Here is a 14,188-nt window from a genome sequence, read left to right as displayed (position 1 = left end):
AAAAAAAAAAAAAAAAAAAAAAAAAAAAAAATAGTGTTAATTTTACAGCTTCCAACAAGTGGTGCTAAAGACTTATGTTTATTGTACACTGTATTAAATTGTTTCAAAAAATGAACCATTATTCCGAGTGACAAAGGCAATACATTATACTCCACTGTATGTGAATGGGCTCCCCAGAAAGTCTTTTTGCTTCTGTTCTTCTGTTGGATTTCATCGTGCAAGTGTACCCAATGTTGTGGCCAGTGAACCTGAATATGAAGGAGCCAAAGCACAAATTGAGTTTTTAAATTTTAATGAACCATGAAACAGCAGCACTTTGTTCAGATCTTATTGAAGGCAGCAACGTCGACACTCTGGACCTGCAAGAGCGAGACAAAAAAACAAACCTCAACACTTTTGAAGTGCCAAATAAAATTGTGCATGTTGTCTACTCACAAAGTCCTCAAACTTGGTGATCTCCTCCTCCAAGATGTCTGTGCCCACTTTGTCGTCCTCCACCACGCAGTTGATCTGCAGCTTCTTGATGCCGTAGCCCACCGGCACCAGCTTGGACGCGCCCCACAGGAGCCCGTCCATCTGCACCGAGCGCACGCACTCCTCCAGCTTGCTCATGTCCGTCTCGTCGTCCCACTTGGGAGCACGCAGAGAAGTACAGAAATGCTTCAAACTCGTAGTAAGACGTTTACAGTAAAGCTAAACAAAACAATTACACGTTGTGGATTTAACCTAAATCACATAACTAGCTACATCAGCAACCTTATACGTCAAATAAATAACCATAAACCATTTGAACATTATGATGAGGGAAACCACATATCTGTGTCAGTTGAATGTACTGGGGGCCAAAGAGTTAATTAGAGCTGCACCATAACACAAAAATATGCAGCATCTAATACTTTGAGCTTCATTTTCTTCTACCTTTCATCTTACGTTCTTGGATATTTTTTTTTTTTATGGGGTGAAAATGTTCATACATTAAGACTTTTCTGCCTTTCTGGCATTTTTGGAAATTTTATTGACAATTTTCTGTCACTCTTCTTCCTTTTGGGGACATTTTATGGCTATATTTAGATTTTTTTGCTGTCAATTTTATGACTTTTTGGCAATTTTATATAATTTAGGGGATTTCTTTGGTTTTTGGACTGTTTATAGTTTTCTGTATGTTTTTGTCTTACTCAATTTTCTGATTTTTTTTTTTTTTTTAAACGCAAGTCGAAAGACATTTTATGATAATTTTCTGCCTCTTGTTTTTAGACATTTAATAGTTACTTTTCAAACATTCACTTTTTTTGCCCCCAGACACCCCCCCCCCCTTTTTTTTTTTTTTTAAATCAGTTCTGACATATTTTTTTCCCCCCCTCCTATTTTATGGTAATATGCTTTTCTGCGTCCCTGTTGGACATTTTATGTTTTGGACATTCTTTGGTAATTTTTCCAAACTTCATCTACCTTTCATCACTTTCTGACAACGTAAAAAATTGGACTGTCATTTTTTGAATATTTAAAGGGACACTTTACTTATTGATCCATTTTTAGCAGCAAAAAGTTGCTACTTTTTCAATAATTAATTTGGTGACGTGATTATTTTTTTATGTACATTTAATAACTTTTAAACCGATGTTAAAATGAATCGAACGCCGGCATGTTTGTTACACGTGACTAAATAACCCGGATGTTTACGTCACTAGTGTGTAAACGCTACACTATGGAAGCACTATGCAACGCAGCCGTGCATCTAGCGTCAAACCCGGAAGGATTAAACCTTATCGCTTCGAGCCAACACGACAAATAACACTACCGAAGGAAAGTCTGCCTTGGATGTGAAAGTTGTGGCGCCAGATGGTCTTTTCGGGCACAAAATAAACTTTGACGAACGAGTGAATCAGGCGGGGGGTGAGTGGTGATCGTGCGGGAGCTGCAGGAATGGACAATCCGCTAATGAATGTGTGCTGTCTGGAAATGAAAGAACTCGAGGATCGGTTCCTTGCGGACAATCTCAACTGCATCCTGGAACATCAGACATTCAACATGGCAATACTAAATAGACATTCTCAGGATAGCTTTGGTTGCGATGAAAGATGTGAAGAAGAAAAGTCTTGGAGGAGCAAATATCCAACAGGTAAAGTGACACACAGTACGAGCAATGCAAAACGTGTGGAACTGACGAAATATTTCAGGAAAAAGAAAAAATAGTAAAATTAAATGTATCGTCGTTACAGCACCCAACCTCCCCTAGCTGTTTTTTTTTTCTTTTTTGCGTAGCGTCCCACTGCGGTCAGGCCAGCCGCCACTCGAAAAGACGAAGTCAAGCCAGCCGCCCCAACGATTGTTAATACTGTGCATTACGGTAACGTGCCGACGTGCCCCTGCGTTGGCCACCTTCAAATGAATTATGAAATAAAACAGTCCGTGCAGTATAATAACCAATGCCCCCCCACCCCCGAAACATGCCTACCTTTCGCTTTAAATTTGCTTCGCTTCTCCGAGATCTTTCAGTGGCCGTAGTAAGACCTCGATTTGTGTCGGCTGTTGTGAGAGTGAAGGCTCCGTGTTGCTAGCAGTTGCGGCTCCTCCATCGGCTTGATTATTTCCCACGTCTGGTTCTTTAAAGATACTCGGTACTGCGTTGGGCTTTAGTATTAGGCGTGTGGCGTACCCCATCTCAAATTGTAACATATATTCGAAGTCCTCATGCCTGAAATGTTCGCTGCGAGCACGCCTGCTTGTCCTTCGGGAGGTTGACAGCACTTAGCAAACAAACCATTGTCTACTCAAGTAGCTTTTTTTTTTTTTTTTTTTTTTTTTGGGGGGGGGGGGGGGGGGGTCTCGCGGGTTTTTCCTTGCCGACGCCTTGCAAAATTTTGCAATACAGTAAGGCATAACTGACGTTTGTGTCTTCCTCGTTGTTATGTCTGCGTGAACTACTGTTCCCCAAGCGAGTATACACACTAGTGACGTCACCACTCGGGGGCGTTGCAACACGGAAGTACTTCTATGTTGAAAAAAGTTAAATAAATCAATATAGGAGTGTATTCTTCAGCTCTTATGCATGTTTCGTAGCTATACTAACTATTTACTGCCAATCAAGCCATACATGTAAAATTAAAGGAGCCTTCCTTTAATAATTTTTTATTTAATCATTAATGAATTTAAAGAATATTTTATCTTAAAAAAAAAAAAAAAAAAAAAAAAAGAATTTTTTTTTTTTTTTTGTTTTGTTTTTTTTAAGAGCTCCATAGAGAGCCACAGGAGAGGGACTAAAGAGCCACATGAAGCTCCTGAGCCACAGGTTGCAGACCCCTAAGCTAGCCTAACACCAAGTAAGAAACGGCATTAGAAGAGCTAACGAATTTACATTGGATCACATTTCAAACCTTTCAACAACGAATACTGAAACACAAATGGCGCAACAGTGTAACCCTGAAATCAGCACTTACGGGCTTGACGTCCAACAAGATGGACGACTTTGCGATCAGCGTCGGCTTATTAGCCTTCTTGGCGGCGTAAGCGTCCACGCGCTCTTGCTTGAGACGGGCCGCCTCCTCGTCGTCTTCGTCGCTGCCGAACAAGTCCATGTCGTCGTCGTCATCGTCGTCGTCCCCGTTTTCTTCCGCCCGTTTAACAGGAGCAGCTTGGACGGGAGCAACCTGGCCAAGGAAACAAACTGGATGTAGAGATGGGAGAGAAACTCGGGAAAGGTGCGATGACGTCTACCTTGACGGCGGGGGCGGGGACGGCTGCGGGCGCCGGATTCTTCTCCAGCTGAGCCACTCTGGCCTCAAGCTTCTGCAGGGCGGCCCTCATATCGCCCACCACTTGCAAAACAACACACCAGTAAGACAAGCTGTCATGCTTATTAAAATAAATAAATAAAATCTACCTTTGTGCAAAGTGTGATTCTCGATTTCCAGGCTCTTCATGCGGGCAACCAGCTCCTGCTCTCCTGAATGTGAGGAAGACTGTGGACGGAGGAAGAAAGACAAAGAATGATCAGATTTTTTATAAAAGATCATCTGTAATCATTGAGATTCCGTTTCACATCAACATTCATGTAAATATGAATTAAATAGAATTTCAATTTTGAGATTGCTTGCAAAATTTCCATGAGAAGACCAAGTCAATGACGCCGCAGTCTGAAAATCTGAATTGACATTGCTGCTCCCAAAAATAGTTTAAATATAAAAATCAACTGGAGTGACTGTAATTGCCTATAGATTCCACCAGGTGACGACATAGGACTACTGTCTAAATCAGTTTTTTTTTTTGTTTTTTTTTTAAATACCTTGGGGCCTTTTGGCCCATTCAGAAATGATGAATGATGTTGACTTATTATGGTTTGAATTTAATATAATATAATATAATATATTAAATATTTGTCCATGATGTTCTTTGTTTGGTTTCTTCTCTTACTACTACATTTGGATTAGGTTAATAAAATTCACACACCTTACCCCCACCTAGTGACAGAAAGCAGCAACAGCTCTGACGTTTACATGACGTCACACACATACCTCAAGTTGTTTAGGGAAAAAAAAAAAAAAAAGTGGCCCTTTCAGCATGGAAATTGTTACTCCCATAATTTCTCTCCTCATATGGAACAACTCAAATATTAAAAGGAACAAGTCTTTATATTTGCAACATTGGGTTTATAACGGTTATTATTTATGAGGGTTAATTATTATGATTTCCTGTCAAATCACAATAATTTTGTTGTGAAAAGCATATCGAGTGGTATATTAGAATTGATGAAAAGCTATACAGGTGAAGAAGTTAATATCACAAATTCAACTTTCTATATTCATGGTATAGATGTTATGAGCAAACACTGTAGTAACAGTCATACAAGAAAATGTTTCTATAAGCACAGGAAAGTGATTCCTCGTGGGAAATTCTTCTGTAACTCTCAATTTGCAAATATAAATTGCCGTAAAACATGGCTCGTTCCTTTTAAATATTTATAACAAAGTATGGGAAATACATATAAAAATATTACAATATATATCCTGCAAATGAATGTGTCAAGATTTGTCAATTTAGATGATAGATGTACATTTTGTAAAACTGCTCAAGAAACTGCAATTCATCTTTTTTATGATTATCCTTTTAGCTTCAGGTTTTGGAATAATATACAGAAATTTATTTTTCAAAAAACTGGTCACACTATAAAGATTGAAGGGAAAGGTATTATTACTTTGTTTACATACAAAGATACAGATAGTTGTAATATTGTTGGTCTTTTTATTTTATTAGGGAAATTTCACATTCACAAAGCCAAATTTTTCAAATTGAATCCATGCTCGAAAGCATTTTTGGTTGACATTAATCATGACAGTCTCTTACATTTGTAAGTAATACGAAAGGTCAAAAGAGTTTGAAAATACTGTCTAGTGTGTTTTGAAGTCTGTCATTTTTTTTTCTTCTCTTTTTATTTTAGGGTTATAAAAATTTGTAATTTAATTTTTGATGCAAAATTGAACTGGATTGTCAGTGATTGTAGATATTTTTTTTTTTATCCTTTATTTGTTGTTGTATTGAAAAGATTCATCACAGAATTGTTAATTTGTATTCTGTCAATTATAAGAAAAGGGAAGCTTTCTTTAAAATAAAATTATATTAATCTTCGTTTTCCTCTATGCTCCGCTTATGATATACTCACTCTGGTTGACTGTTCCACATGTATTTTTTTTATTAAAAACAAACCAAAAAACGTGTTGACAGTGCATGCTTGTGTGACGTATGGTGGAAGTGACGTCCAAATTGAGCAATATTTGGCGACTTACTGCCACCTAAAAGCTTAAAAAGGCACTTCTCCATTTTTGTGTGCATTTATGTGGATGTGTATTACAAAACAAACAAGGCGGTGTGGACATATTTGTGTTTCTACATGGAAAATATTCGGTTTTAAAATACCCTGCTACAACGTGTACAAAGGCTCAATTGAAAGCTGCCTGCGGCCCACAAAACTGAAATGACTTTGCAGCCCACTAGAGGGCGCTTGCGGCCAGCCCAATGCTTAAGAATCACGGGTCCAAATGAAGCTCATAATCTCACGCCAACAGTTTTGGACCTTAGGACATCTGGATTTTTTTTTTTCCTCCTCATGCATTCTAACATGCAGATAAAAACAATTATGTTTATCTATTTGAATTTGCAATTGGAAATTAAAATCATATAAATTAATCAAAAATGCTGCATAAGTAATATCATTATGAACAAAATGACCTTTGTTATTGCACACACATACAAACCCAATAAATGCAATTATGCTACCAATGGAGTACTGCACACCACATTAGCATTTTACGATTGTGATTATGAGCATGATTATTAAAACAAAAACAAAAAAAACTCCACAATGAAGCCACTCTGCGTGCAATGACGACATGATGATGATGATGATGAAGATGATGATGATTCCACACAAGCGTCAGGCGGCCATGCAGCGTTGGCACACAAATCATGACTTACGTTTCTGTGCTGGCGCTTTTGCGGTCGCCCTTTTTGCTGCTGTGCGCCGCCTTTCACCTGACACAAGATTACATTCAAATAAAACAAACAAACAAGACGGCCCTTTCGCAAAACGAACGGGCGCCTGGCAGACGTCCATTTTGTCAGCAGTTAGTCGGCCTTGGCTCTTATCGAACTCAACTTTATTTTTAGCCGACAGCGTTTGGCTGTACAAGGACACCCAAAAAAAAAAAAAAAAAAAAAAATCCACAATGACTTAACTCGCCTGTTACAGACAGAAACTAATTGTCTAATGAAAGCAAGGCAAGATCCTATATAGTCCGTATTTAGCAGCAGGCCCTACGACGGGCAGCTGCCAAAACCACGTGACCTCACTCACTCGGGCTTCTAAATCGAGCACACACGCGTGCACGCGCACGCAGCTGCTTGGAGCGATGATGTAACGGCGGCTTAAACCAACAGAGGCCAGCGACTGATAGCGGTTGAAAAACTAGGACTGTCGCTCCAAAACACATTTCCTCAACCCCAAAAACGGAACACGGGAGCGACCTGTTGCTGCTTGGGGGCGGGTCCATTGGCACCCTCGTAGAACTTCCTCTCCGCCTCGTCGTAGCGGTGCTTGTCGAACCAGACCTTCTCGGCAGCCAGGCACTCAAGTCCACTCATGTTGGCACTAAGGACGAAAAGAATAAAAAGATTTACACTTCTATTTTAGTTGTGATTTACACCAAAAAAAAAAAAAGCAAGGTGCTTCCTTTATGAGACAATATAATACACATTAACTAGACAAATAAGATAAAATACAAATAAATCAAATCTGCCTTGCAAACGAAAAAAAAACAAAACTGTTGTAGACAAGCAGAAACGCCCCAAAATGGCTCCCATGCAGCCATTTTACAGGGTTAGTGTGTAAACGAGCTTTTGATTCACACTTCAACAAGTTGCTCTACTTCGAAGTGAAAATTCCATTTATGATGTTTAAAATACTTTTGCTGAACAACCAAAACATCAGGATGAAGCAGTGCACTAACAGCAACCACAATAATAAATGTTACATTTTCTGAAGTGGTATTTCATCCTAAAAAAAAATAAATAATAAAAAAAATAAAAAAATAAAATTGGCTGAAATCATGATTGATTGCCAACTTCACCACCAGAGTCAATGTGGCCAATAACACAAATGTTTTTTTGCAGACATCGTGCAGCAAAATGTCAACTTACTGTACGTCAGTGTTTCTCAACTCCGGTCCTTAGGCTAAATTTTAATATTATAAGATAGGGCTGCTTGATTACGAAAAAAAAATTATATTAATAGCAATTATTTTTGGTAATTGAAATTATGATTATTCTAACTATCATTAATTTCTTGAGGGGGGGCATGAAAAAATTCAAGTATGATCTCCTTGTGAAATTGCCATAGAACTATTGTAACATTGAAATAATTTGAATAGATCGTGCAAGTGCAGTTAATGATCAGGTTTTTTTTACCTACAATTATGCCAACTTTGTAAACATGGATGGTCATCAAAATAATTGATAAACAAAATTGTAACTGAATTTTGATGAATTGCACAGCGCTACTATATGACCATGTGTTTGTAGTTGGTGCACTGCATTAGGGAATCCTTTCTAATATTTTGACCATCTTGCTATATACAGTTAGAAACATCTCAGTATTGTGCAGAACATCATATGGTTATAAATGGCATCTTTCCACCACAACATTTTAAAATACATTCCGCCCTTTAAGGCAGACTAGTTTGTCAATTGATCTCACAACATTATGCCAATATTAAATCATCGGTGAGTGCATACACCAGAAGCAGTAAATTGAACAGGGAAGTCAATCCCCAATTTATTTTTTGGGGACAATATGTTCTACGCAGCCCCACTAGCCAAAATATGGTTATTCTGTTTAATATAGCACTAGCAGAATATGAGTTAAGCAGGAAAATCCAGCCATTTTTCATCAATATCAGAAGGTGGCCATTTTGCCACTGTTGAGTGAAAATGACGCCACAGTTGCTCAGGTCTCAGGTAACAACCAATCTCAGCTCATCTTCAGAAAACAGATGAGCTCTGATTGGTCATTGCTTGAGCCCTGAGCAGCTGTGATGTCATCTTCAGTCGACAGCAAGTGGCAAAATGGCCGTCCCCTGAGATTCATTTTGCTGCATAACTCATATTCCACAAACGCAATATTAATCAGAAGGTCATGTTCAGACTAGCGAGGTCACGTATACCATATTATTGTCAAAGGTTGACTTCCGCTTTAAGAAATCTCTTGAAAACCTCCAACTAGCATGCGGCAATGAAAGCAGCAACCGGCCTGCTTGTGTCAAATCGACACATTCCTCATGCAGCGAGGCAGACTTGTCGCCTCAGCAGGATTACCACACAAAAAGGCTCGAAAGTTACAACCGCTCCACAGCCACATTTAACAATTCACCTCCCTCGGTTCTGGTTTCATATTATTATTTTTAAATGACAACATGGAGGTCAAACGACAGCGCAAGGCAGCAGACAAAAAGTAGTAGCCGACGCGACTCCTGGCGTGTCATACTTGTCGCTCTCCGAGAATCCCTTCTTCCTCCGAGACTTGGGCTCCTTGCTCCCTTTGCCTCCCTTCTCCGCCTCGGACGAGGTGCGGTAGCGGCCCCTGCTGTAGCGCCGGTGGGGGGTGCCCGACGACTTGACGGTGGGGATCTGGGCGCCATCCTGCTGCTGACGCTTGGCCCAGTGGCCCCGGGTGTTGGGGCTCCTCGGCGAGGACGACTTGAAGATTTCGCCGTGGACGGCGGGGCTCCGTCCGTACGAGCCGCTGCCGCCGGCCTCCACCGAGGAGCCCAAGTACTCCTCCTCAGCCCCCGACTGGGACGAGCGGGCGTGGCGTCGCGTCTTTCCGAACTGGAGGTTGTCGCCGCTGATGATGCTCCTCTCTGGTGTGGCGGCGGGCGTAGCGGCCGCTCCCTGCGCCGAGATCACCTGATCCATACCGCTTAGGAAAAAACAGCAATGGCTAACGTTTGGCTTAAACATCACAGAACAACTTTCAGGGGTGTACTGACACTCGGCCATTCAAATTGTGGAGGACGGGGTTGCTGTTACCACCCCCCCCCTTCCACTCCTCTTCGGGTTTGTCATCAGGAATAACTGGCAACAGGTGCCAACTAGGGATGGAAACCTTTGGCTACCTCACGATACGATACAAGGCTCACGATAATTAGCTCACGATTAGGGGTGGGCGATATGACGATATTAGATCGTTAAAAACTTTAATGTGTTGACGATCTCAAAGCTGAAAGATCACCAAGATCGTCTGTGGCACATTCTATATAGTTCAACTTTATTTTAATTTTTTTTTGTTATTTTTTTATTTTTTTCCTCTCTCTCTCCTCCTCCCTCCACTTACTCCCTCACACAAACTTACATGGTCTCCCGACATCGAAGGCAAGCGACTGCTCCACTCCTCCACCCGGAGCCCGACGCATCCGTGAGGACTCCACAAAGCGAAATGACGTTCGCGCCCGGCCGTGGTGGCCCAGAGCCTCGGGGAGGCGGCCGGGCCGGCCGGCTCGGTTTGCACCCCCCCCCACGTCCACTCAACCGCCAAGTAATTGCTCAATAAGCAATGAACAATGGAGCCGTTATAGCGGCTGTATATTAACTACAAATATCGATAGTTGGCGTAGGCAAATCGATAATCTATTGGGAGACAAAGTATCGTGATATCGATATATCGTCACACACGTGCCAACATGTTCATCATGATATGGACTTATTTGTAATCAGCTATTTTTTTTAAGCTAATATTTTTCCTGGCCTTATTAGCTCACTATTTGCGGGTTGGCAAATGCTAATTGTGTGTGTGCGTGGCATTGGCGTGAAATTAACATCCCAGAAAAAAAAAAAAAATAGTTCTTCAATAAGCGGTGTAGCAGCAACTTACTTTTTTTGTCACTACGCCAGCAGGGCATGAAATTTTTGACTCGTACCTTCCGTCGCCTTTGTGGCTGAACAAAAGCTCTCACTTGAATTCTACTTCAGTCTTTCAATCACAAAAACGATAAAGTCCAAACAAAAACACAGAAATAAGCACTACTTTTTAAAATTATTTTTATTATTTTTATTATATCTTTCCATCAACACCACACTTTACGGCAGCTACCTTTGTTTAAGACAGCCTAAAAGCAGGGCAAACTAATGGAGCATAATTACTTAAATATTCTCACTCGATGTGCTTTAAGTAAAATAAATTAAAACGCCAAATATAGGTAACTAAAATTATTAAAATGGAGCTCAAAATACATAATTATTCAAAATGGTTCCCAAAATAACCGGATTGCAAATAATTATTTTAATCTAATTTTTCAATGAATTTGATTCAATAAATGTTATTAATTTTGATCCCTTTATTAAAGAACAGGACATTTTAAATCGGCAGTGATGAAACTGTACCAACGGATTTTGTTTTTCCTCACCAAGTAAAAGCAGATGTTTCCAAACGTAAACACAAAAATAGTCATTGACTGCTTTCATTGAGGACAACAGCAATAAGAATATTTAGTGTTGAGAAACAGAAACTAGAGGATTTGAACAAGGTCTCTAAATGAATAATCAATAATAATAATCAGTTGATTACTTTGATAATATCAGTTCTTACAGCTTTCTAATAAATACGATAAAAATGAGGAATACTGGGAGAAAAAAAGGCGATAATGTGCATCTGTGGGCGCCCTACTGTGCGTATGCGGGGGTCCACTGAACATTACGGCACTCACACAAGCCCGCCTATATGTGCCAAGTGGGTTCAAGCATGGTTTGAATGGCCTCGTGTGCAAGTACACCCTGAAGGAGCAAAACATGCTCACCAAAGGTGACGATTGATCAAAACGTTTCACTTGTAACATGTTACATTCATTCCAGAAACAAAAAGAGAAAAACTATTCTCAACATTCAAAAATTAGTGCGGGTGGGTTTAAAGGGCCGCCAATCAAAGCTAACGGATCAATCTCACATCCCACTTTGAAACTTGAGCATTCAACTGCACACAATTAGAATTTACAGTGGAACCTCCAAATTCAAACACCTTCCAAGTTGCACAAAAATTAAAATGGCCGTCCAGCGGGCATGTAGCTTCTAAAGGTTTGAGTGTGTGTTTTGGCTTTTTCTTTGCGTTTTAGCCATGCCCCCATAGAAGGGTATTGTGACAAGACAACTGTTTACAGTTGAGTTGAAACTGATCATCTGTGTACACAATTGCCTACCATCTGTGTTGGACTTTAGAGGTTTCACTGTAAATTTGTTTCGATTGATTCCATAAGTAACACATAACAAGCACTATGATACAATCATAAACCACAGCAGCAGTGTTCAATTAAGAGGTCCAATTGAAAGCACAATTAAAAAAAACAAAAAGAAAAACAAATGCCAAATAGACATGATTGCATTGCAATGAATTCAGTATGCGCCCTCAAATTAAAATACAAATCACAAGCCCTTTAAAAAAAAATAAAAAATCACAAGCCCAATAAAATTAAATTAGCATCACACAAGCAGATAAAAAAAAAATAAACAAACATAAATCACCTGTAAATTTACAATCATACAAAGTTTGCTGATAAAAGGGGACATATGCTGGAAATTTTACTTTTTGTTTTGTCTATTAATGAAAAAAAAAAAAAAAAAAGTCAAAAGCAACAGTTCTGTCCATGGACAGTACAGTGTGAACGCTAATTTCAGCAAGACAAGGAAAGGAATGTGTAAAGGATGCTGTAAGCAAAATTCCCCAATTTTAAATTGGGGGGAAAAGTACATACGTCTCCTTTAAATGCTGCCACTAGAAAGGTAACAGAAATGTATTTAAGTAGTTCTGTCATCATTCCCCAAGTGATTTTTGATTATGTTCAATTATTTGACATTATTAGGTCAAAAAAAAAATGTTGCACCTCTTTCATTACAGATATAACATGCTGATTCCTTTACAAGTTTTACCAATTGATGCTTTTCATGCAAGTCAACTGACAAATTCGAATTAATTAATGCAACAGACAGGACATTTAGTGCATGAATCAAGAAAAAAAAAATGTAAATAAAAAAATAAAACAGATGTCCAACACTCACCTTTGCTGATATGAGACAAGCGGACAACATAGAAATACAAATAAACAATGTGTAACTTTTACACCATTTCATAATTGACAAATGGAAGTACAAATCAGTCACCTCTATTAAATATCGAAGTGGTAGGTAGAAAGAAACTATAAACACTTGCAGACATTAATCGTCGTTAATTAATAACACACAAGTAACCGATATCGACGGTCAAGTCAATATCGGCGTTATCCGACTTGACACAACTTGCTGGAAGTTTTTGACAGCTGCGAACTCAAACGGCGGCTGAACACGTGGCGCGCACACGAGGAGAAATGTCACACGTTCGCTTGCTTTCGAACCCGCACGCGTTTGTTCAAGTTTCACGGCGTACCCAAGCGTCAACACTCACCTGGTAGTTTAATTCGACGTTTCAAGTGTTTGGAGTCGTACCTTCGCGTGCTGCCTCGGCTGTAATCCGACAGGAAGAGGACGAGCGTGAAACGGACGCCTTTATTTGTTGAGAGCGGAGGGGGTGGCCGCTTTGGAGTTTTGACAAAAATTCCCATTAATACCTCGTTTAAAATATATTATTTGTATTAATTGCATGATTATAAACACAATAATATGTCTGTGTTGAATTTAAAAGACGCGTGTCATGTTTATTAGTATTTACGATTAAACTTGAATGTGGTATGACCCAATTTGTTTCTCAAGACAACATTACCCAAAATGCAATGAGAGCCGGGATTTGCATTTTTAAAGCGTCCTCTCTTTTTAAATCTATGTACAGTATTCATATTTGTTCCAGAAAGAAACAAAGTAGTACCAAACACCACTATTTATTTAGCTTTTTTGGTCACATATTTTAAATGGGACGTGTCAAAATCTGATATTTTTAGAGCAGTTATGTCGTCACTTGTCCTGTAGAGGGCAGAAGACTATCACATACACACTAGTGCTAAGCAAAGCAGGTCACTGACCTTTACATTCTACACGTTAACGACAACCTTATTCCAAATTGCTTTTATTCATTTTTTTTTTCACTTAAAATTCTACACACTCGACCATATATTGACAACGTGAAAACACATCTAAGTGCTGTTTTTACAACCTTAGATACGATTAACACACTCTGCTCACTGCTCAGCCTGCTGTGTTGAAAAATGAACAACCGCCACACTTTTTTCATGTTGTCATTATGGGGTGTAGTGTGTAGAATGTGGTGGAAGAAACATAATTTTAGATTTGGCTGCAACATAAAATGTGTGTTGGGGGTAGTGAAATGGATTGGCTTGGATTGCTTTGCGTATGTAATGTATATTGTGTAACACATTTGCTTTTAAAAATTCACTAAAATGTAATTTAGATCACACACAACCACTATTTATGCATGACATATTTATTTCATACAGCTTTGGACAACACAGAGCTAACAACAGATAATTTACATGGAAGAGCATATAAACTATCATCACAAATTGAGCTGCATGTAAAATAAATGACCAACTTCTGGTAATACTATATTGTCAGACCGCCCACATTAGCTAACCTTCCATTTTGAAAGAAAGGCCACAGCCTTTGCATGTGAACCAGTAGGGGTGATGTGTAACCTTTAAAATCCCAA

The 14,188-nt window shown here is 39.3% G+C and overlaps 1 protein-coding gene across 6 annotated transcripts; it reads right to left on the bottom strand.

Annotated features, from left to right (window-relative positions):
* Positions 1–275: 275 nt before the first annotated feature.
* On the bottom strand, positions 276–13,091 carry eef1da (eukaryotic translation elongation factor 1 delta a (guanine nucleotide exchange protein)). 6 transcript variants are annotated; one of them, XM_077517000.1, is made up of 9 exons: positions 13,015–13,033; positions 9,032–9,466; positions 7,018–7,141; positions 6,469–6,525; positions 3,881–3,959; positions 3,715–3,815; positions 3,438–3,647; positions 436–630; positions 276–359 (listed from the first exon to the last, which is right to left on the bottom strand). In XM_077517000.1, the coding sequence occupies exons 2-9, from the start codon at positions 9,460–9,462 to the stop codon at positions 321–323; spliced, it is 1,236 nt and encodes a 411-aa protein (XP_077373126.1). In that variant the 5' UTR covers positions 9,463–9,466; positions 13,015–13,033; the 3' UTR covers positions 276–320. The 6 variants fall into 6 exon arrangements, with proteins under 6 accessions (XP_077373126.1, XP_077373146.1, XP_077373119.1 ...); XM_077517020.1 differs by lacking the exon at positions 9,032–9,466; XM_077516993.1 differs by lacking the exon at positions 13,015–13,033.
* Positions 13,092–14,188: the final 1,097 nt, after the last annotated feature.

This window comes from Festucalex cinctus, chromosome 1 (assembly GCF_051991245.1).
Source record: "Festucalex cinctus isolate MCC-2025b chromosome 1, RoL_Fcin_1.0, whole genome shotgun sequence".
NCBI classification, from domain to species: Eukaryota; Metazoa; Chordata; class Actinopteri; order Syngnathiformes; family Syngnathidae; genus Festucalex; species Festucalex cinctus.
This window is presented reverse-complemented; position numbering and strand designations above follow the sequence as displayed.